Raw genomic sequence first — 22,177 nt, forward strand, 5'->3', positions numbered from 1 at the left:
GGATCCTTGCAGTGTGGTGAGGAAGAGAGAGAGGTAATGCTGTCCAGGGGAAAGGAGTGAGAGAGAGATAGAGGGATGCTTTGGAGGGAAAGTGAAAGAGAGAGGATCATTGGGCAGGGAGAGAGAGAACAGATACTGGCCAGGAGGAGGAGAGAGAGAGAGATACTGCAGAGAGGGAGATACTTGCTTAGTTTTATTTGCAGCGAATATTGCTTTTTTTGCTCTTATGTTTGGTATTATAGAATGTTCTTAGATGGATTTTAATTGTTTGTATTTTATATTTTTCATGGTGTAATGCTTTATTGTTGTCATTTGTCTGAAGCATGTGTATAGAGGGGCACAAAACAAATTCTGGACAGGAGAGGAGAGAAAGAGAGGAGGATGCTGCGCTGGAGGTAACAAAGTCAACGATGGCACATCCAGTCTGCCCAGCAAGATGTTTAGGCTGTAACTTCAGTTCCATGCATGTCACCCTTTTTCCTTCTTGGAAGCACAATGCAGGCTACCTCGGTGCTTCAGTACCGTTCTTTTTGCCTTTTTGAATTCTGTTACCATTTTTTGGACTCCATCACCTCTTCCAGAAGGGCATTCCAGGTATCTACCATCCTTTCCATTTCAAAATATTTCTGGATGTTTCCGAGACTATTCCCTTGGAGCTTCATATCATGACCCCTAGTTCCACAGCTTCTTTTCCACTGGAAAAAGTTTGCTTCCTTTGCATTATTAATACCTTTAAAGCAGTGGTTCTCAACCTTTTTTCTGTCGGGACGCACCTGACAGATGATTCTCACATGCGTGACACACTGAACACGAGACAGTCACAAGGCTAAATGGAAATGTACACTTTGCATCCAAGGAACCCCACCCCCGACCCTCAGTAATGGGTATAAAGCAGAACTAGAACATTCCCTGTACAACCCACCATACAAAAAATATATTCTGATGTTATCTCAGCAACACAAACTTCCTCTACTACCAAGCACAATAGCCCTACTTATAAAAAGACAGCAGTTCACCACTAATGCATGTCCTATTGAGAAAAAACAACAAATAGGTGAGGTATTTTACTAGCCCACATGCTAGTTAAATACCTCACCTCAGTCACACACACAAAATCGACCTTCACCAAGTACAGAAAGACCACAAATTACAAATATGGAGACAGAAACTGGAATGGAAACCCAAAAAAGCCACTCTGCATGCAGTGCAAAACTGGAGAAATGGAAAGAGAAATACAGCATCTAACATAGTCCCAGGATCTGCAACAATGCACATAAAGTTACACCTGCATTATGGCATGCACTCCAACGGAACAACCCGACCTATGAAAAGGCAAGACTACAAATATTAAACCAGGCCCCTAAACACCAATACACCTCCTATTAGGAAAACAGAACAAGCCAAGCTGCTATAAATCCCCACACAGAAATAATTATAAAACTATAATAATAAATGTTACAAAACAGCTGATGAACAGAATAACATCCAACAATTAAAAACCCATAAAAATTATTAAAAATTGTGCAAATATCAATAAAATATTTCAAAACAGCAGACATCGCATAATACCCAATAATTAAAATGGCAGTCAATCAAGAAAAATGATCTTAAAAAGCCACCTTTATTACCCTCTCCAGCAACTCTCCTACTCCTTTCCCTTCCAGGCCAATAGCACTCACCAGAAGCAGCAAGGGCTGCAGAAGCTCTGTCCTCACGGTCCTCTTCCTTAGGGACTACAACCAGTCTCTGTCTCTTACACATACACACACACACCAGTCACATTCTCAGAACCAGTTTGTGTCTCTCTCTCACACACACACCCACACAGAGAAGCACCCTCCCCCCACATACACCCACACCCACACAGAGAAGCACCCTCCCCCCACATACACAAACACACACACAGAAGCACCCTCCCCCCAAATACACACACACACAGAAGCACCCTCCCCCACATACATACACACACAGAAGCACCCTCCCCCCACATACATATCACACACAGAAGCACCCTCCCCCCACATACATACACACACACAGAAGCACCCTCCCCACACATACACATCACACACACACACACACAGAAGCACCCTCCCCCACATACACATCACACACACACACACACACAGAAGCACCCTCCCCCACATACACAGAAGCACCCTCCCCCCACATATACACCACACACACACACACACACACACTCAGAAGCACCCTCCCCCCACATATACACCACACACACACACGGAAGTACCCTTCCCCCCCACATATACACCACACACACACGGAAGTACCCTTCCCCCCCCACATATACACCACACACACACACACACAGAAGTACCCTCCGCCTCACATACACACCACACACACACAGAAGTACCCTCCGCCTCACATACACACCACACACACACACACAGAAGCACCCTCTGCCTCACATACACACCACACACACAGAAGCACCCTCCCGCCTCAGATACACACCACCCACAGGCCCCCAGCTGAACAGCTCGTCTTTGGCCCCTGCTGGTCTGGTCTCCGCCAGTGGCAGCACTCCGATCTTCGGCCCCTGCTGGCCTGGTCTCAGGTGGCGGCCAGTGCTCCGATCTTCGGTCCCTGCCGGCCTAGTCTCCAGCAGTGGCAGTACTCCGATCTTCGGCCCCATCGGCCTGGTCTCCAGTGGCAGCCAGTGCTCCGATCTTCATCCCGCCAGCTGCGGGTAGCATGCGACATACCTGCCGGTGCTTGGCAACAAACCGGTTGAGAATTGCTGCCTTTAAAGTATTTAAATGTCTCCATCAAATCCATCCTGTCTCTCCTTTCCTCTAGGGCAGTGTTTCCCAACCCTCTCCTGGAGGCACATTCACATGGTCTGGTTTTCAAGATAGACAGATGAGCGTATATTGGAGACCCAGTGTATGCCCTCATGCATATTCATTGTGGCAATCCTGAAAACTCGACTTGCTCTGTGTATCTCCAGGAGAGGGTTGGAAAACACTTCTTCTAGGGATAACAGTTAGGCTCTTCTTCTAGGGATAACAGTTAAGGCTTTTGATGCATTTTGTTAGTCTTTCTTTGGGTCGCCTCTAGTCTATCTCTATGGCCTCCAGAACTGAACACAGTATTCTAAGTGAGACCTCACCAACTACCTGTACAGACATTATCAACTTCTTTTTTCTTCTGGTTATGCCTCTCCCTGTTTACTCCAGTGCCTTGTCGCACTGTTTAACTGCCTTGAGCTCATCAGACGCTGTCACCCCAACATCTCTCTCCTTGTGCATATCAGCCTTACACTCTCACCCCCACCTCCAATCATGTACTGATCCCTTAGACTTCCGCACCAAAAATGCAAGATTCTGCAATTTTTTTTATACTGAAAACTGCCAAGAATCCTCAAACTTTCTTGGATCACTTTCTTAGATCAGAAGGTAGCTTCAAATCGACCAAGTGGAACATTTTATTGAAAGAAGTAGTTGAGGGATGAGTTAAAAATGATGTCAAAACATTTTCAAAAAATGGGTTACAATTGCAGAAGGTAGCACTGAAAAAAAAAATCCACAGGCCAGCTGTAGTTTAACAGATGTGTCACAAGACGATTTCAGGGAGACGCCTCAAACTGAAATTTACTGATGATCCCAATCTCCAAGGAACATCTCAAACAGGCCACAAATCCAATCCTGCTGAAGTTGAAAAGCAAAAAACAGCAATATTGGGCTAAACTTTAATGATCTCTCATCTTGGCCAGATATTACTGATAAAGTAAGATGTTGTTTAATACAACATACGATATGGTCCAGATCAGCAAAAAGATGCTGATTTTCTCAGTTCATTATCAGAAGATGGATGATGATTCTCTATTGATTGCTTATTGAAGAAAGTTCCTAATGCTGAATATGTAGATCGAAATTGGATGAGTTATCCAAGACAAGTAAATCTTTATTTTGCTTTCCATGAATTTTATCTGTAAATTGTACATCATCATTAGCAAATCCAAAGAAAGGTTTTTCCAATGTGGAAACACTTGTAGCATAGTATTCCAGAACCATGGTAAAAACTTTTAAAATGGACTGACTGAGCTCCTATTCTCTCTTTGGTTTTTTTTTGTTCTGGTTTTTTTTTTTTTTAACTTAGCTCCATGGCCCAGCTCGATCAGGGACCCCACAGGATTTCTGAGCAGATCACGGACTCACACTTCTGGCCATAGCCAGTGGCCTGGCCCAGGGGTGTGACCCTAGGATCCAACGATGAGCTGCTGCACAACTCCAGACCTACCATCCGCTGGAGGCAGAAAATATTGTATTCCTCTTGCTAGCACCACCTCCTAAGTAGTGGCTGTAATGTTACACAGGAAAACAGTGTTGTCTGCCTCCATCGACTGGTGGGTGGGTGGCAGGACGAGATGGAAACTTAATGCTTTTGTGTACACTACTCAAGCAGCTGAAAAGATGGAAATACTTCTCCTTTTTGGAAATGGAGGTAAAAAGAAAAAAAATGGAACTTTACGAATCAACTGATGAAGATTCAAATTTATCTGCCGAGCAATACTCCCAGATTCAAATAAACGTTTTGGATGAGCTAATGGCTGGCTCAAACTGGCGATATGAAAAATTAAATAAAATTTCATCTGACTGAGTTTCTGTCTGGGACTTCACTTACGGGTATGAATTCATCCGACTTACAAAAAAGCAGCTGCTGATCTAGCATTAACATAAAAGGAAGATTTAAATCCTTCAGAAATGCCTGCAGAAATTGAAAGCTTCACGCCTCAAGCTTTGTCAATATTACCAAGCATGAAATCAGCTACACTATTCCATCTTCTTCAGCTGATCCATGAATATTCTCTTTCAGAGACCTACCCAAATACAGAAGTAGCATTTCAAATTTTTTTTTACACTATAAGTTACAGTAGCTGCTTGTGAAAGGTCATTCAGCAAATTGAAATTAATTAAAAACTACTGAAGATCATCAAGAGGGCAAGAATGATTCTCCACTATGTCAATTATTTCAACTGAAATTGAAACAGCACAAATATAAATTATGATAATACATTTGATAATTTTGCATCAATAAAAGCGAGAAGAATGCAACTCTAATGTTGTATAATTTTAGTTCAAGCTGTTTTTTGTAATTATAGGGTTTATTTGACGTTTTCCTATTGATTGACAGAATTGAAGTCAGTCATCAGTCCAGGAAAAGAGAGAAGTCATATTTGTGTTCTACCCAACATTTATTTTTAATGATAAATACTTTTCAGGAAAGAACTTCACTGGCGATTTTGCTTGTTGGGACATTGGACTGTATTGCTATATTGAAAAAATGGACTAATTTCACATTCAAGTTAGGGCATCTCAATAGAGAGGTTGGAATAGTAGCTTACATGCCTTTAACAGCAGACTAGAAAGATTCCAAATTCCCCCCCCCCCCCCCCCCTCTGTCTCGCTCTTCTGCACTCGAGCTCTCCTAGAGTCACCGGCGCAGCTCCAGCGAGCGACACTCATGCCGCCCACCTCCTGGCCAACGGCCCGCTCGTGTCTGCATCAGCACCCAAATCCCCGTAAAACCCGGCCTGCGCCAACGTTTCCCTCCGCTCAGCGCCCGCGCAGGCTTCCACGGCACAATCGTTTTCAGCCAGACAGGAAAGAGGCGGCGTGTCCAGGCTGGGGGAGGAGGAGGACGGCACCTCCTGGGATTTTCAAATGTACATGCAATACCTCGCCCCTCCCCCACCACCCAAACAGCAGCTGCAAAGCATGCGGCTGCACATTTTCAAAAGGGAAACAAATGCGCATGGTTTCACCGCGAAGTTCGCTGCAATTTACGGAGGCTGAAAGTGCCTATGACCCTGCAAACAGCACGGCCTACTGAAAACTGCTCCCTTATTTCAGTGTTTGAAACACAGCTGAGTTCTCAGAGACTCAGAATAAAGGTTTCTTCATGATGACCGCTACCAAAACAGGTCGCGGTCAAGGGAAGACGCTGCTGGCAAAGCGGGCACAGACTGAGCCACTGTGTCCTGGGGCAACCCCTGCGGCGGGATCGTACAAAGGAACCCCATGGTTGCTGGGCTGCAGCAAAAAAATCAGAAGCTGCACGGAGAGAAGAGGCTGGATTGTGGCCCGAGGAGGAAGGCGCTGGCAAGCAAAGCAAAAAAATAAACAAAGAAAAGTTAAAACAAAACAAATAAAACACAGGTGAAACGGAAAAGAAAAACAAACGTCCCCCAAAATATAATTACAAGGAGGGGAAAAATGTTTTCCCCTGGCTCTGCTTTTGGAATAGTTTTTCATCCCCATTGTAAAGTAAATCTTGATTTCTAACTTTAAAACAAGGCTGCCATGTGTAGCAGGATGGGCTGAGAATGGGTATCAGTGCAGCACAAGACAAAAGAAAGTTCAAGCAATTATCTGCCACTTCAACAGCCTGATTACTTAGCAGATCAATCTGTCTACAAAAAGTTACTTTCATACACAGAGGGGCTCATATTCAGCCACTGAGCGGCTAGCTGGGTACTCCTATTCAGCGGCACTGAATATGCCCAGATATCTTAAAGTTAGCCGGCTAGGGGTACCCAGGTAACTTCAGACCAGCCTTACGGTGCGACTAGAGTTAGCCGGTTAGGTAAACCAGGTAAATCTGAATATTGGACCTAACCGGCTAACTCTGCTTCTCCTGGGAACTCCTATTGCCCACCTCCGGAATGCCCCCAACATAATCGGCTATAATTCTAGATGGATAAATGCGGCTAGAATAAAGGAAAATTAGTTTCTTACCTGATAATTTTCGTTTCTGTAGTACCAAGGATCAGTCCAGGACACCTGGGTTGTGACTCCGCACCAGTAGATGGAGACAGAGCAAGACCTGTCGGGCTCACCCATATATGGTCACTCTCCTGTCACAGCCCCTCAGTCTTACGTAATGTCAAAGTAGCAAAGGACAAAACTAAAAGAGGGATCCCTCCCCAACAGGGAGCAACTGCAAAAACCCCCAACTGGAACAAAACTCTCAACCGAGAAAGCAGAACAGTAAACCGAAATACTGAAAACCTACGAGCGGACTCTCCGTTTCTTCCGAACAGCACGGGCGGGATCCTGGACTGATCCTACAGGAACGAAAATTATCAGGTAAGAAACTAATTTTCCTTTCCCTGTACGTACCAGGATCAGTCCAGGACACCTGGGATGTACCAGAGCAAAACTTACCTAGGGTGGGAAGCAGAGAGTCCCGCTCGGAGTACTCTCTCTCCAAAACCCCCGGCAGTGTCCTGAACATCCAGCCGGTAATGCCGCATAAAAGTATGCAACGACTTCCAAGTAGTCGCCCTGCAAATCTCTTGAGGCGACACCTGAGAAGATTCTGCCCAGGAAGCAGCGTGCGACCGGGTCGAATGAGCCTTTAGACCCTCAGGCACCGGCTTCCCCCATACTATGTATGCGGAACCAATGGCCTCCTTGAGCCATCGTGCAATTGTAGTCCGGGAAGCCATGCCCCCACGCTTTGGACCTGAGAACAGAACAAACAGATGATCCGTTACACGGAACGGATTGGTGACTTCCAGATAGCGGAGAAGTGTTCTCCGAACATCCAACCTCCGCAAATCCCGCAGCTTTGACTGCGACGCACCCCGGACGTTGAAAGCGGGAAGCTCAATGGACTGGTTCAAATGAAACGCCGAAACCACTTTGGGCAAGAATGAAGGGACCGTTCGTAAGGAGACCCCGGAATCCGAGATCCTTAGGAACGGTTCCCTACAAGACAGCGCCTGCAACTCCGAAACATGGCGCGCTGAGGCAATAGCGACAAGGAAGATCGTCTTCAACGTGAGATCCTTGAGGGTTGCCCTCTTCAAGGGCTCAAAAGGAGCCGAGCACAACGCAGAGAGTACCCAATTGAGGTTCCAGGACGGACATGGAGGACGTATGGGAGGACGGAGATGTTTGGCCCCCCTCAAAAAACGTGCAATGTCCGGGTGCAGTGCCAAGGAGCCCTTCCGCCCCTTGCCACGCAGACAACCAAGTGCTGCCACCTGGACCCGAAGGGAACTACATGAAAGAACTTTAGCCAAACCAGCCTGTAAAAATGAAAGGATATCGGATACAGGAGCCGAGGTAGGATCCACATTGCGCTTCGCACACCAGTCATCAAAAACTGCCCAGACGCGAACGTACGCCATGGAAGTAGACTGCTTTCTGGCCCGCAACAACGTGGCGACCACCGCATCCGAATAACCCTTCTTCTTCAAGCGCTGCCTTTCAAAAGCCATGCCGCGAGACAGAAGTGATCCGCATCCTCCAAACAAACGGGGCCTTGCCGAAGAAGCCCCGCCAACCCCTGAAGACGCAGGGGCGACGCTACCGACAACTGAATGAAATCTGCGAACCACGGGCGTCGCGGCCACTCTGGCGCCACCAAGATCACTTCGGCCGGATGTAGCTCTATGCGTCGAAGAATCTTGCCGATCATCGGCCAAGGAGGGAACACATACAGCAGTACGTCCATCGGCCAAGGTAAAACTAACGCGTCTACTCCTTCGGCCCCTCTCTCTCTCCGACGGCTGTAAAACCTGGGCGCCTTTGCATTTTGCCATGTGGCCATGAGGTCCATATGTGGCGTCCCCCACGTTTCGCAAATGAGGTGAAACGCCTCCGGCGCCAATTCCCACTCTCCGGGATCCAGATGATGACGACTGAGGAAGTCCACCTGAACATTGTCGACCCCGGCAATGTGAGATGCTGCTATGTTGCTGAGGTTGTACTCCGCCCAGGCTAACAGGAATTGCGCCTCCTTCGCTACTAGTGGACTTCTCGTCCCCTCCTGACGGTTGATATAAGACACGGTGGTGGCGTTGTCCGACAACACTCGAACCGCCTTTCCCCGCACCAGCGGCAGAAAGGACTGTAGTGCCAGGCGAACCGCTCTGGTCTCTAGGCGATTGATAGACCACTGAGTCTGGGCCAAGGGCCACTTGCCCTGCACCGACTTGCCCAGGCAGACCGCTCCCCATCCGGAGAGACTGGCGTCTGTGGTTAACACGGTCCAGTCGGGCACTAACAGGGACACTCCACAAGTCAAGTGGTCCGCTTCTAGCCACCAGTGAAGACTGGCCCTCGCCTGGGCCATGAGTGGGAGTGGCATATGAAACTCCTCGGACACTGGCTTCCATCGGGAAAGCAACGCTGATTGCAAAGGACGCAGATGAGCAAATGCCCAGGGGACCAAAGATAGCGTTGAAGCCATAGAACCCAAAACCGTCAGATAATCGGACACCAGGGGAAGCCGAAGAGACAACAAGCGGCGCACCTGACCCTGCAGCTTGAGGACTCTGTCCTTGGATAGAAAGACCTTGCCCCTCTTCGTGTTGAACAGGGCCCCCAAATACTCCAGAGACTGGGTGGGTGCCAGATGACTCTTGCTGAGGTTGACCACCCAACCCAGGGACTGCAAGAGCGTGAGAACTCTGTTGACTGCATGTCGACACTGGACCTCAGACTTGGCCCGAATCAACCAATCGTCCAGGTAGGGGTGTACCAGGAACCCCTCTCTGCGTAGGTGTGCCGCAACCACCACCATCACCTTCGTGAATGTCCGGGGAGCCGTAGCCAGCCCGAAGGGAAGAGCTTTGAACTGATAATGCCTGCCCAGAATACAGAACCTGAGGAACCGGTGGTAAGACGGCTGGATGCCGATGTGAAGGTACGCTTCTGTGAGGTCCAATGAAGCCAGGAATTCGCCAGGGCGGACAGAGGCAATCACTGACCGGATTGTCTCCATTTTGAAGTGTGGAATGCGAAGGCATCTGTTTAACCCCTTGAGATCTAGAATTGGTCTTGAAGTGCCGTCCTTCTTTGGCACGATGAAGTAAATGGAATAACGACCCTGGCCGCGCTGCTCGAGCGGAACTGGGGAAATCGCCCCCAAGGCCTGCAGGTGTTGGAGGGTCCCGCGTACCGCTGCGCACTTTATGGGGCACTTGCATGGCGACACCAGGAACTTGTCGGTCGGGATCCTTGCAAAATCTAACGCGTAACCGTGATTTATCACTTGGAGGACCCACTGGTCTGACGTTATCTTGGCCCATTCCTCTACAAAAGACTGCAGCCGAGCTCCCACGTATGGAACGAATGACTGAAGCTGAAGCGAGGGATGGACCGGCCGCATCTCATTGGGAGATCTTGGAGCTCGAGCCCCCCGGGGTTCCACCCTGACGGCCGAACCGCTTCCCCCGAAAGGACTGAGGCCATGAGGACGACCGTGAGGAGCCAGAACGATAGGAAGGACCTGCGGACCTCTGGGGACGTGACCTCCTGTTACCACGGAAACGGGCCCGGTTGGAGAAGGAGGATCGAGCCCTAACCCTATCTTCAGGCAACCTGAAAGCTCTATTCTCGCCAAGAGACAACATTAAATCGTCCAACTCCTTTCCAAACAATAATTTCCCTTTAAACGGCAACGCCCCGAGGTGAGCCTTGGACGAACCATCCGCAGCCCAATTTCGGAGCCACAGGAGCCGACAGGCCGACACCGCCGAAACCATGGACCTGGCCGAAGTACGAAGGAGGTCGTGCAGCGCATCTGCGCTACACGCTATTGCCGCCTCCAGCCGATCTGCCTGCTTGGCCTCCGCTTCCGAGAGGCATGCATTAGCCTGGAGGACCTGAGCCCATCGTAAACTGGCCCGCATAGCGAAATTACTGCAGATGGCTGCCCGGACCCCCAAGGCTGAAACCTCAAAAATTTTCTTCAGCTGTACCTCCAGCTTCCTGTCCTGTATATCCTTGAGAGCCGTGGCTCCTGTGACAGGAATCATCGACCGCTTCGTCACGGCGGACACCGCCGCATCCACTTTTGGTAGTCGTAGAAGCTCCAGCGCATCCTCCGGTTATGGGTAGAGCCTATCCATAGCCTTGCTCACCTTCAGGCCCAACTCCGGAGTGTCCCATTCCCGGAACAAGATATCCGAAGCCGTAAACAGAAAAGGAAAAGCTACTGCTGGACCCGTGAGACCCAGCAGTACTGGATCCATGTTTGCTGCCTGCCGGGGTACCACCGGCGGCGCCTCCACCCCCAGCTCCTGGAGGATAGCCGGAATAAGCGGGGTTAGTTCCTCTCTGCGGAACAACCGGACCACCTTTGGGTCATTACCCTCGATGGCCGGCGTCCCTTTCCCCGCTCCCGGCTGAGAAGGACCCTCGTCCGCCGCATCGTCGGACCCCCCAGGGGCTCTGCAGCCGGGTCATCTTCCTCCGAGGAAGTAGATCCGGAATCCGTAACTTGCGGTATCCCCCTCACAGGGCGCTTCCGCCGCGTTGCGTCGCCCTCAGGGACCGCCGAGGATCTCCTCTTCCGGGATCCAGCCGACCTGCTGGATCCCTTCGCTTTTCTGGGCCTCCGTTTACTTCTTTTATATTTTAAAATTTTGCGCAAAATCCGAAGAGCAGGAAGACCCGGAGCCCGCCGTTTCTACTTCAGAACCGGACCCCTGTCGTGATTGGACCTCCCCCGGGGCTTCCCCCGAGGGACGTAGCTGAGGAGAAAGTGCGGGAGGCAAGCCGCCATTAGCGACTGCCACCCGCGTGGCTTCCCTGACTGTGGCCAAAATGGCCGCCGTTCCCGCGCTAAGCGGGAACGGGTCCCCCGGGCCATCAGCAGCGGCGGAATCGCGCGGCAGCGAACGCGGCGCCCGGGTTCGGCCCTCCTGACCAACCCCCGATGGACCCTCGCCCCCGGCGGCACAGGCCGAGCAGACGCTGTCCCGGGAGAGGCGCGCGCGCGCCGAGCCGCAAGTGCGGCAGACAGATCCCCGAGGCATGCGGCCTCGATTCGAAAACTGCCCCGAGCAAAACAAAGGACGGCGACAAAGACGGCCCCCCCCCGAAGGAACGGAGAGCCGGCGCGAAGGAGAAGCCGCGGCGCACAAAATAAAACAGTAAAACTTTTTTTTTTTTTTTTAAACCGCCGCTGTCCACGGTCCTGAGGCTCCTGTTCCAGCGGGGGTGAGTGAACCGGGCTCCCTGGTGTCACCCCCGACGCTGCTACTTCTCTAGGCGGGTCCTCGACCCTAGCAGCGGCCTCAACCAGGGGGGGATGGTCCCCTCAGAACCTTCCAAACCCCCCTGGGAGGCAGGACCAGCGGGGACGTATCCTCTCAAAAGAGGAAAAAAAATATCCTAAACTTTCCTTTTTTTTTTTTTTTTTTTTAAAAAATACCAATAAAATTCAGACTAAACAAAGAACCTGAACCAAAAAACCCCAGGGAACAGCCAAAAAACCCCCAGGGACCAGGGCTGTGACCAAACCTGCACCATCTACTGGAGACAGAGTAAGACTGAGGGGCTGTGACAGGAGAGTGACCATATATGGGTGAGCCCGACAGGTCTTGCTCTGTCTCCATCTACTGGTGCGGAGTCACAATCCAGGTGTCCTGGACTGATCCTGGTACGTACAGGGAAAAGCTGGTTAAGCTTTTTAAAATAGCAGCTTAGCCATTTAGATGCATTAAGGTTTCAAATGTAGCTACAGCCACTTGGATAAGCTCCAGGCTGGGGATGGGATTGCCCATAGTCACTCGGGTAAGCTCAAAGAGGTGTGCCCACAGATACTCGGGTAAGCTCCAGGCTGGAGAGAGATGTACTGGAAGCCACTGGGGTAAGCTCCCGGCTGGGGAAAAGCGTGCCTACAGATACTCAGGTAAGCTCCAGGCTGGAGAGAGACGTACTCACAGCCACTTGGGTAAGCTCCAGGCTGGAGAGAGACGTACTGGCAGGCACTCGGGTAAGCTCCAGGCTGGAGAGAGACGTACTGGCAGCCACTCGGGTAAGCTCCAGGATGGAGAGAGACATACTGGCAGCCACTCGGGTAAGCTCCAGGATGGAGAGAGACGTACTCGCAGCCACTCGGGTAAGCTCCAGGCTGGGGAGAGACGTACTGGCAGCCACTCGGGTAAGCTCCAGGCTGGGGAGAGACGTACTGGCAGGCACTCGGGTAAGCTCCAGGCTGGGGAGAGACGTACTGGCAGCCACTCGGGTAAGCTCCAGGATGGAGAGAGACGTACTGGCCGCCACTCGGGTAAGCTCCAGGCTGGAGAGAGACGTACTGGCAGCCACTCGGGTAAGCTCCAGGCTGGGGAGAGACGTACTGGCAGCCACTCCGGTAAGCTCCAGGCTGGGGAGAGACGTACTGGCAGCCACTCGGGTAAGCTTCAGGCTGGGGAGAGACGTACTGGCCGCCACTCGGGTAAGCTCCAGGATGGAGAGAGACGTACTGGCAGCCACTCGGGTAAGCTCCAGGCTGGAGAGAGACGTACTCACAGCCGCTCGGGTAAGCTCCAGGCTGGGGTGAGACTCGTACCCGCAGTAACTCGCATAAGCTCCAGGCTGGGGTGAGACTCGTACCCGCAGTAACTCGGGTAAGCTCCAGGCTGGGGTGAGACTCGTACCCGCAGTAACTCGGATAAGCTCCAGGCTGGGGTGAGACTCGTACCCGCAGTAACTCGGGTAAGCTCCAGGCTGGGGTGAGACTCGTACCCGCAGTAACTCGGATAAGCTCCAGGCTGGGGTGAGAGTCGTACCCGCAGTAACTCGGGTAAGCTCCAGGCTGGGGTGAGACTCTTACCCGCAGTAACTCGGGTAAGCTCCAGGCTGGGGTGAGACTCGTACCCGCAGTAACTCGGGTAAGCTCCAAGCTGGGGTGAGACTCGTACCCGCAGTAACTCGGGTAAGCTCCAGGCTGGGGTGAGACTCGTACCCGCAGTAACTCGGGTAAGCTCCAGGCTGGGGTGAGACTCGTACCCGCAGTAACTCGGGTAAGCTCCAGGCTGGGGTGAGACTCGTACCCGCAGTAACTCGGGTAAGCTCCAGGCTGGGGTGAGACTCGTACCCGCAGTAACTCGGGTAAGCTCCAGGCTGGGGTGAGACTCGTACCCGCAGTAACTCGGGTAAGCTCCAGGCTGGGGTGAGACTCGTACCCGCAGTAACTTGGATAAGCTCCAGGCTGGGGTGAGACTCGTACCCGCAGTAACTTGGGTAAGCTCCAGGCTGGGGAGAGACTCGTACCCGCAGTAACTTGGATAAGCTCCAGGCTGGGGTGAGACTCGTACCCGCAATAACTTGGGTAAGCTCCAGGCTGGGGAGAGACTCGTACCCGCAGTAACTTGGGTAAGCTCCAGGCTGGGGTGAGACTCGTACCCGCAGTAACTTGGGTAAGCTCCAGGCTGGGGAGAGACTCGTACCCGCAGTAACTTGGGTAAGCTCCAGGCTGGGGTGAGACTTGTACCCGCAGTAACTTGGGTAAGCTCCAGGCTGGGGAGAGACTCGTACCCGCAGTAACTTGGGTAAGCTCCAGGCTGGGGAGAGACTCGTACCTGCAGTAACTCGGGTAAGCTCCAGGCTGGGGTGAGACTCGTACCCGCAGTAACTCGGGTAAGCTCCAGGCTGGGGAGAGACTCGTACCCGCAGTAACTTGGGTAAGCTCCAGGCTGGGGTGAGACTCGTACCCGCAGTAACTTGGGTAAGCTCCAGGCTGGGGAGAGACTCGTACCCGCAGTAACTCGGGTAAGCTCCAGGCTGGGGTGAGACTCGTACCCGCAGTAACTCGGGTAAGCTCCAGGCTGGGGTGAGACTCGTACCCGCAGTAACTCGGGTAAGCTCCAGGCTGGGGAGAGACTCGTACCCGCAGTAACTTGGATAAGCTCCAGGATGGAGACAGATGTGCCTGCAGCAACTCAGCCTCCCACCAGATGGGGTCAGGCACAGCCACAGCAATCGAGTAACGAGGCAGCTGCAGTCAGGCCCGCCTGCCGTAACTCAGGTAAGCAGAAGTTAAAATGACTGCAACTCTGCTTGGGTCAACAGAGTGCAGGGGGGTCTTGGAGTTTAAACACAGGGATGGGGAGAGAAGGGAAGACACCGCTACTCCAAGGCGACTGCACGGATGGCTTCAGTCTCAGAGCAGACTTTGCCTTTTAACCCGAGTCTTGGGAGGGGGAGGAATATAGAGAGAATCGTTTCTCTTCTGATGGGGGTTAATACCGGCGGTGCTGCTCAATAGGAATCATAGGCCTCCTTCTGGCCTTAATATGCAAGAATCCAAACTCCTTCTACTTAAAAGGTGAATTTAATGTAAAGAAACTATTTATGAACACAGAGAACAGTTCCTGTTTGGTTCTTATCTTCTGAGACATCCCCCTGGTGCAGGGATCAGTTGGCAAGCAGCAAAACTGCAGCGCAGCCAGGCAAAAACGTATTACTGTCAGTTAATTAGAAAACGTAACACATGTCAAACATACGAGGAAGAGAGGGGTGTTTGCATTTCGCAAGTGTAGCAATCCTCAAAGCTTGGAAATGCCTCCTACACCACGCAAACAGCTGGGTAAATCTAACCAAATATTTGAGGAATCCAAAACCTGCCTTGGCAGAGCTGTCAGTCTTCATTCCAAGATCCCTCTGCAAACTTGGCATCAGCTGGTTACCCCCTCCCTTAGCTGTCTCACCAGAGAGGCTCGTAAGCCAGGACAGATAAATCCAGCAATTCTGACTGTGCTTGTGAGAGCCGTCCAAGGATCCGCTGCCAGCACCGGCCCCAGCTTCGCTTCCTAACTCGAGGTCCCCTCCACCACCTGCGGGCGCTAGCCTGGAAGAGAAGCACCGGCGATACCTGCTGCGTGATCGGAGAGCGGCACCCGGACACGCACCCCGAGGAGGCTGCTGGCGAGGTGATCCCTGTGACGCATCTCCAGCCGGGAGAAAGGCGAGGAGCAGTCTGCGAACGAAGACGGCGGCGGCATCGCGGCTCCCGGCATCACCCGCAGGAACCTGCAATGGGATCACTGTCCCCCCCTTTTCCTGTAACCAAGAATTATCAGCGGGACTCACCGGGTCCTCTCTCTGGGAGCTGCCGAGACGTTCTGATAACTCCCCCAAGGTCTTCTTGGTTTCTGCATCGATTCTAGAAAATAAAAGGTGACGAGAAAAGCTGAAGCGCAGGGCTCATCCGGGAATACGTAAAAAAGGCGCAGCCCTTGCCCCCTGAGATTCCGCTAGAAACGCAGCCGCACCTCACATCCATCTCAGGGCTGAGGCTGAGAGGGTCAGAGGTGGCAGGGGGCAGGCAGGGTCACCGCACGCATGCAGGCCACTTATTAAATCGCTCATGGGCAAACAGCCCAACCCGGCAAAGCCAGATCGGCCACTTAGGTGGTTAAGTGGTGCCCGCTGACCGCAGCAGCAATATTCAGTGGTGCCGCTTAGCCGGCTAAGTGCTGATTTGAATATCGGGCTCTATGTGATATTTTAACCAGAAAAGTCAATGCACATTAAATGTTTTCAGAAACCACGGGAGCCTTCATTACTCAGACTTCCAGCAGCCTCGTCCGTCCCTTGCATCCAGCACTTCTTGTGTTTACCCAGCTGGATATCAATTTAAACATTTAGCAATGTCCGACATAAGCTGTTGTGCACAGACAGAACGTTTGCCTGACCTAAGACCCCGACACGCACCATGTTTGGACTTTTCCATGCTGCACCAGAATTGTTACAAGATTTAGGGGGCTCTGCTCTGCCCACTTAAACTTAGCTCTCCAGCGCCTAAAATCAGGATCCACCAAGCAAAGACTTCTCCCCCCCCCCCTCCCCCACCCCACTTCCACAACCCTCCCTCCCTGCCACTCTAAATGTAAAGGCTCAGTGGGGGGGGGGGGGGGGCAGGAGCCTCCTACCCACCGTTTCCCTCCCTCCTGCTCAAAATTCAAAAGCCCCCATGTGATCCCCCCCCCCCACCTTCTCCCTGCACCCAGGTTTAAAGATCACAATCTCCTCCTCCTCCCCCTCCCCCAGCACCAGATCATCCCCTCCATAATCCCTCTCCCCACCCTCCACCTGCACTGCCCTGGGCTCAGCATCCAGAGTCAGTGGGGAATGCTAGGGACGGAGCAAGGCTGACCGCTGACCGCTGAGCTGGCAGGAGGGACGAGGGAGGCCCTTCAGCCTCCCCTGCGTTTGGGCACTGCAGACGAGTTTCTTTTTTCTTGCTGGGGTGGAGTGGGAGAGAGGTGGGTGCGGGTGAGAAGTCGGGAGAAGGATAATGGAGGGAGGGGTTGGCACGTAGGGGAGTGAAACTCTGGGATCTGGAGCGGGAAAGACTGGAGGTAGGAGATCTTTTCATTTTTGAATATCAGGTGCAGGGAAATGGCGAGGGGAGGGGTGGGGGGCTGTCAGGTTTATCAGGCAAGAGGGAGGATCTCTGGGGCGGGGGTGGACCTCCCACTCGTACCAGACCAGCTTCTCTCTTCTGATGGGAGGTTGGGAAGAATGGGGTGGTTGGCTGGTCAGATTTAGGGCTCTTATAGCAGCACCTAATTTTGGCCAGTGAAGTGACGCAGCTGGCGTTGAAAATGGGCACTGGCCATCTGACTTACTCCCCCCTACGTAACCTCATCCAGAATCTGAACAGCTACATTCAGCCACTCAGAGAGCCTCAATTTAGCTGCTCGCCTGGGCCACTGAAAGGCATCAATCCAGCTGGCTAAATCCCTTTGAAAATTTACCTCTGTGTGTTTTGGTTGGTGGAGGGAAAAACAAGTGCATGCATGTGACTTGTTCACAAACACACTCACTATTCCACCACTGTCCCCCTCTCAAGTGCACGCATGCGACTTGTTCACAAACACACTCACTATGCCACCACTGTCCCCCTCTCAAGTGCACGCATGCGACTTGTTCACAAACACACTCACTATTCCACCACTGTCCCCCTCTCAAGTGCATGCATGTGACTTGTTCACAAACACACTCACTATGCCACCACTGTCCCCCTCTCAAGTGCATGCATGTGACTTGTTCACAAACACACTCACTATTCCACCACTGTCCGCCTCTCAAGTGCATGCATGTGACTTGTTCACAAACACACTCACTATGCCACCACTGTCCGCCTCTCAAGTGCATGCATGTGACTTGTTCACAAACACACTCACTATTCCACCACTGTCCCCCTCTCAAGTGCACGCATGCGACTTGTTCACAAACACACTCACTATGCCACCACTGTCCCCCTCTCAAGTGCACGCATGCGACTTGTTCACAAACACACTCACTATTCCACCACTGTCCCCCTCTCAAGTGCACGCATGCGACTTGTTCACAAACACACTCACTATGCCACCACTGTCCCCCTCTCAAGTGCACGCATGCGACTTGTTCACAAACACACTCACTATGCCACCACTGTCCCCCTCTCAAGTGCATGCATGTGACTTGTTCACAAACACACTCACTATGCCACCACTGTCCCCCTCTCAAGTGCATGCATGTGACTTGTTCACAAACACACTCACTATGCCACCACTGTCCGCCTCTCAAGTGCATGCATGTGACTTGTTCACAAACACACTCACTATGCCACCACTGTCCCCCTCTCAAGTGCATGCATGTGACTTGTTCACAAACACACTCACTATGCCACCACTGTCCGCCTCTCAAGTGCATGCATGTGACTTGTTCACAAACACACTCACTATGCCACCACTGTCCCCCTCTCAAGTGCATGCATGTGACTTGTTCACAAACACACTCACTATTCCACCACTGTCCGCCTCTCAAGTGCATGCATGTGACTTGTTCACAAACACACTCACTATGCCACCACTGTCCCCCTCTCACGTGCATGCATGTGACTTGTTCACAAACACACTCACTATCCCACCACTGTCCGCCTCTCACGTGCATGCATGTGACTTGTTCACAAACACACTCACTATCCCACCACTGTCCGCCTCTCACGTGCATGCATGTGACTTGTTCACAAACACACTCACTATCCCACCACTGTCCGCCTCTCAAGTGCATGCATGTGACTTGTTCACAAACACACTCACTATGCCACCACTGTCCGCCTCTCACGTGCATGCATGTGACTTGTTCACAAACACACTCACTATGCCACCACTGTCCGCCTCTCAAGTGCATGCATGTGACTTGTTCACAAACACACTCACTATGCCACCACTGTCCCCCTCTCAAGTGCACGCATGCGACTTGTTCACAAACACACTCACTATCCCACCACTGTCCGCCTCTCAAGTGCATGCATGTGACTTGTTCACAAACACACTCACTATGCCACCACTGTCCCCCTCTCAAGTGCACGCATGCGACTTGTTCACAAACACACTCACTATCCCACCACTGTCCGCCTCTCAAGTGCACGCATGCGACTTGTTCACAAACACACTCACTATGCCACCACTGTCCCCCTCTCAAGTGCACGCATGCGACTTGTTCACAAACACACTCACTATCCCACCACTGTCCGCCTCTCAAGTGCATGCATGTGACTTGTTCACAAACACACTCACTATGCCACCACTGTCCCCCTCTCAAGTGCACGCATGCGACTTGTTCACAAACACACTCACTATCCCACCACTGTCCGCCTCTCAAGTGCATGCATGTGACTTGTTCACAAACACACTCACTATCCCACCACTGTCCGCCACTCAAGTGCATGCATGTGACTTGTTCACAAACACACTCACTATCCCACCACTGTCCGCCTCTCAAGTGCATGCATGTGACTTGTTCACAAACACACTCACTATGCCACCACTGTCCGCCTCTCAAGTGCACGCATGCGACTTGTTCACAAACACACTCACTATGCCACCACTGTCCGCCTCTCAAGTGCACGCATGCGACTTGTTCACAAACACACTCCCTATTCCACCACTGTCCGCCTCTCACGTGCATGCATGCGACTTGTTCACAAACACACTCACTATGCCACCACTGTCCGCCTCTCAAGTGCACGCATGCGACTTGTTCACAAACACACTCACTATGCCACCACTGTCCGCCTCTCAAGTGCATGCATGTGACTTGTTCACAAACACACTCACTATTCCACCACTGTCCGCCTCTCACGTGCATGCATGTGACTTGTTCACAAACACACTCACTATCCCACCACTGTCCTCCTCTCACGTGCATGCACGCGACTTGTTCACAAACACACCCACTATCCCACCACTGTCCGCCTCTCAAGTGCACGCATGCGACTTTGTTCACAAACACACTCACTATTCCACCACTGTCCACCTCTCAAGTGCACGCATGCGACTTGTTCACAAACACACTCACTATTCCACCACTGTCCGCCTCTCACGTGCATGCATGCGACTTGTTCACAAACACACTCACTATTCCACCACTGTCCGCCTCTCAAGTGCATGCATGCGACTTGTTCACAAAACACACTCCCTATTCCACCACTGTCCGCCTCTCAAGTGCACGCATGTGACTTGTTCACAAACACACTCACTATCCCACCACTGTCCGCCTCTCAAGCAGCACAGCAAGAACAAAGCAGGGGGACACTTTCAGCCCTTCAGCTCTCTGCTGATTTCTGAAGGGAAAGCACCCTTGCAGGATCTGTTTGAAAATCAGCCTCTGAACTTTAGGATCACACAGGCCACTGGAAAACAGACCACTGAAGGTGCAAACCCTCAATAAGACTTGTTCAGCAGTGCACCAGGGCCGGCAAACAGCTTGAGCTATCTCAAGAGTCCAGACCACAACCCGTAGGGCGTGCACCCCACATCGTGATCCCCCCTTCCCCCGGCTCAGACCTTTCACCACCCTTCATGCCACCGCGGATTAGGAGTGCATCTCTGCCTCTGGCCCCAAGAAATGCTAGCCAAGAATGGACGGGTGCAACCAGAGTGCAAGGAAATGGTCATATTCCACTTTCCTGCTTCCACAAGGTCTCACAGATGCTCACTATGGGGCGGATTTTAAGAGCCCTGCTCGCGTAAATCCGCCCGGATTTACGCGAGCAGGGCCTTGCGCACCGGTGCGCCTATGTTCCATAGGCCTACCGGCGCGCGCAGAGCCCCGGGACTCGCGTAAGTCCCGGGGTTTTTCGAGGGGGGCGTGTCGGATCGGCGCTGCATTTTGGGGGCGGGACGTGGCGCTTCGGGGGCGGGCCTGGGGGCGTGGTTTCGGCCCGGGGCGGTCTGGGGGCTTGGCCGCGCCCTCCGGAACCGCCCCCAGGTCCCGTCTCGGCGCGCTAGAGGCCCGCTGGCGCGCGGGGAATTACTTCTCCCTCCGGGAGGCGTAAATCCCCCGACAAAGGTAGGGGGGGTGGGTTAGATAGAGGAAGGGAGGGGAAGGTGAGGGGAGGGCGAAAGCGAGTTCCCTCCGAGGCCGCTCCGATTTTGGAGCGGCCTTGGAGGGAATGGTGGCAGGCTGCGCGGCTCAGCGCGCGCCGGCTACACGAAATCGGCAGCCTTGCGCGCGCCGATCCAGGATTTTAGCGGCTACGTGCGTATCTACTAAAATCCAGCTTACTTTTGTTTGCGCATGATGCGCCAACAAAAGTACGCGAAGGTGCGCTTTTTGAAAATCTACCCCTATATGTATTCATTCTACAGCAGATCCCTTCCTGCCTGCCCCTTGAAAATGAAGTGGGCATATACCGATTTCTCCTGGCGAGCTCTCTATCGATGTCGTCGTCCAGTCGAAGTTGGTCACTGCTGAGGTCACGAAGGGACTGGTGTAAGGAATGCAGCTACAAAAGACAAAGCAGGCACATGGGTTACGCATTCAATCCACATGTACAGAAAGACTGGACAAAAGTACAATGTTGGTGTTTTTATCAGAATTTATTGGTTTATGCTTTCTATTTATATGTTTTATGAGTATTTGATGTATATTTTTAATGCTCACTTCTTCAAGATGTTATCAGAGAGAGTTAATAAATGCACATTATAAACAAACAAATAATCACTATTACTACAGCCCTTCTGGCTTAAAGTGCTGGGCAATTACCAAAAAGAAACAGAAGCAGAATATGACAGTAAATAAAGTTTGCAAGGTCCATCTAGGCTGTCCAATACTGCAGACTCCACTTGATCCTCACAAATACTTTCAATTCCTCACAACCAAAGATCCTCTGTGCTTATCCCAGGCTTTACCCCTCACCTCCTCCTATCTGAGGATCCCCTGTGCTTATCCCAGGCTTTACCCCTCACCTCCTCCTATCTGAGGATCCCCTGTGCTTATCCCAGGCTTTACCCCTCACCTCCTCCTATCTGAGGATCCCCTGTGCTTATCCCAGGCTTTACCCCTCACTCTCCCACAGCTAAGGATCCTCTGTGCTTATCCCAGGCTTTACCCCTCACTCCCTCACAGCTAAG

The 22,177-nt window shown here is 51.9% G+C and overlaps 1 protein-coding gene across 7 annotated transcripts in view; it reads right to left on the reverse strand.

The window, feature by feature from the left end:
• Positions 1-22,177, reverse strand: part of CEP128 (centrosomal protein 128) — a 647,014-nt gene that overhangs the window by 576,323 nt on the left and 48,514 nt on the right. For all 7 annotated transcript variants that reach the window (XM_029597698.1, XM_029597700.1, XM_029597703.1 and 4 more), the window contains exons 6-7: positions 21,458-21,549; positions 15,861-15,933 (exon numbers count right to left, since the gene is read on the reverse strand). In XM_029597698.1, the coding sequence (XP_029453558.1) occupies positions 15,861-15,933; positions 21,458-21,549 (165 nt within the window). The remainder of the gene's footprint in view (positions 1-15,860; positions 15,934-21,457; positions 21,550-22,177) is intronic.

The sequence above is a fragment of the Rhinatrema bivittatum genome, chromosome 4 (genome assembly GCF_901001135.1).
Source record: "Rhinatrema bivittatum chromosome 4, aRhiBiv1.1, whole genome shotgun sequence".
NCBI lineage: Eukaryota > Metazoa > Chordata > Amphibia > Gymnophiona > Rhinatrematidae > Rhinatrema > Rhinatrema bivittatum.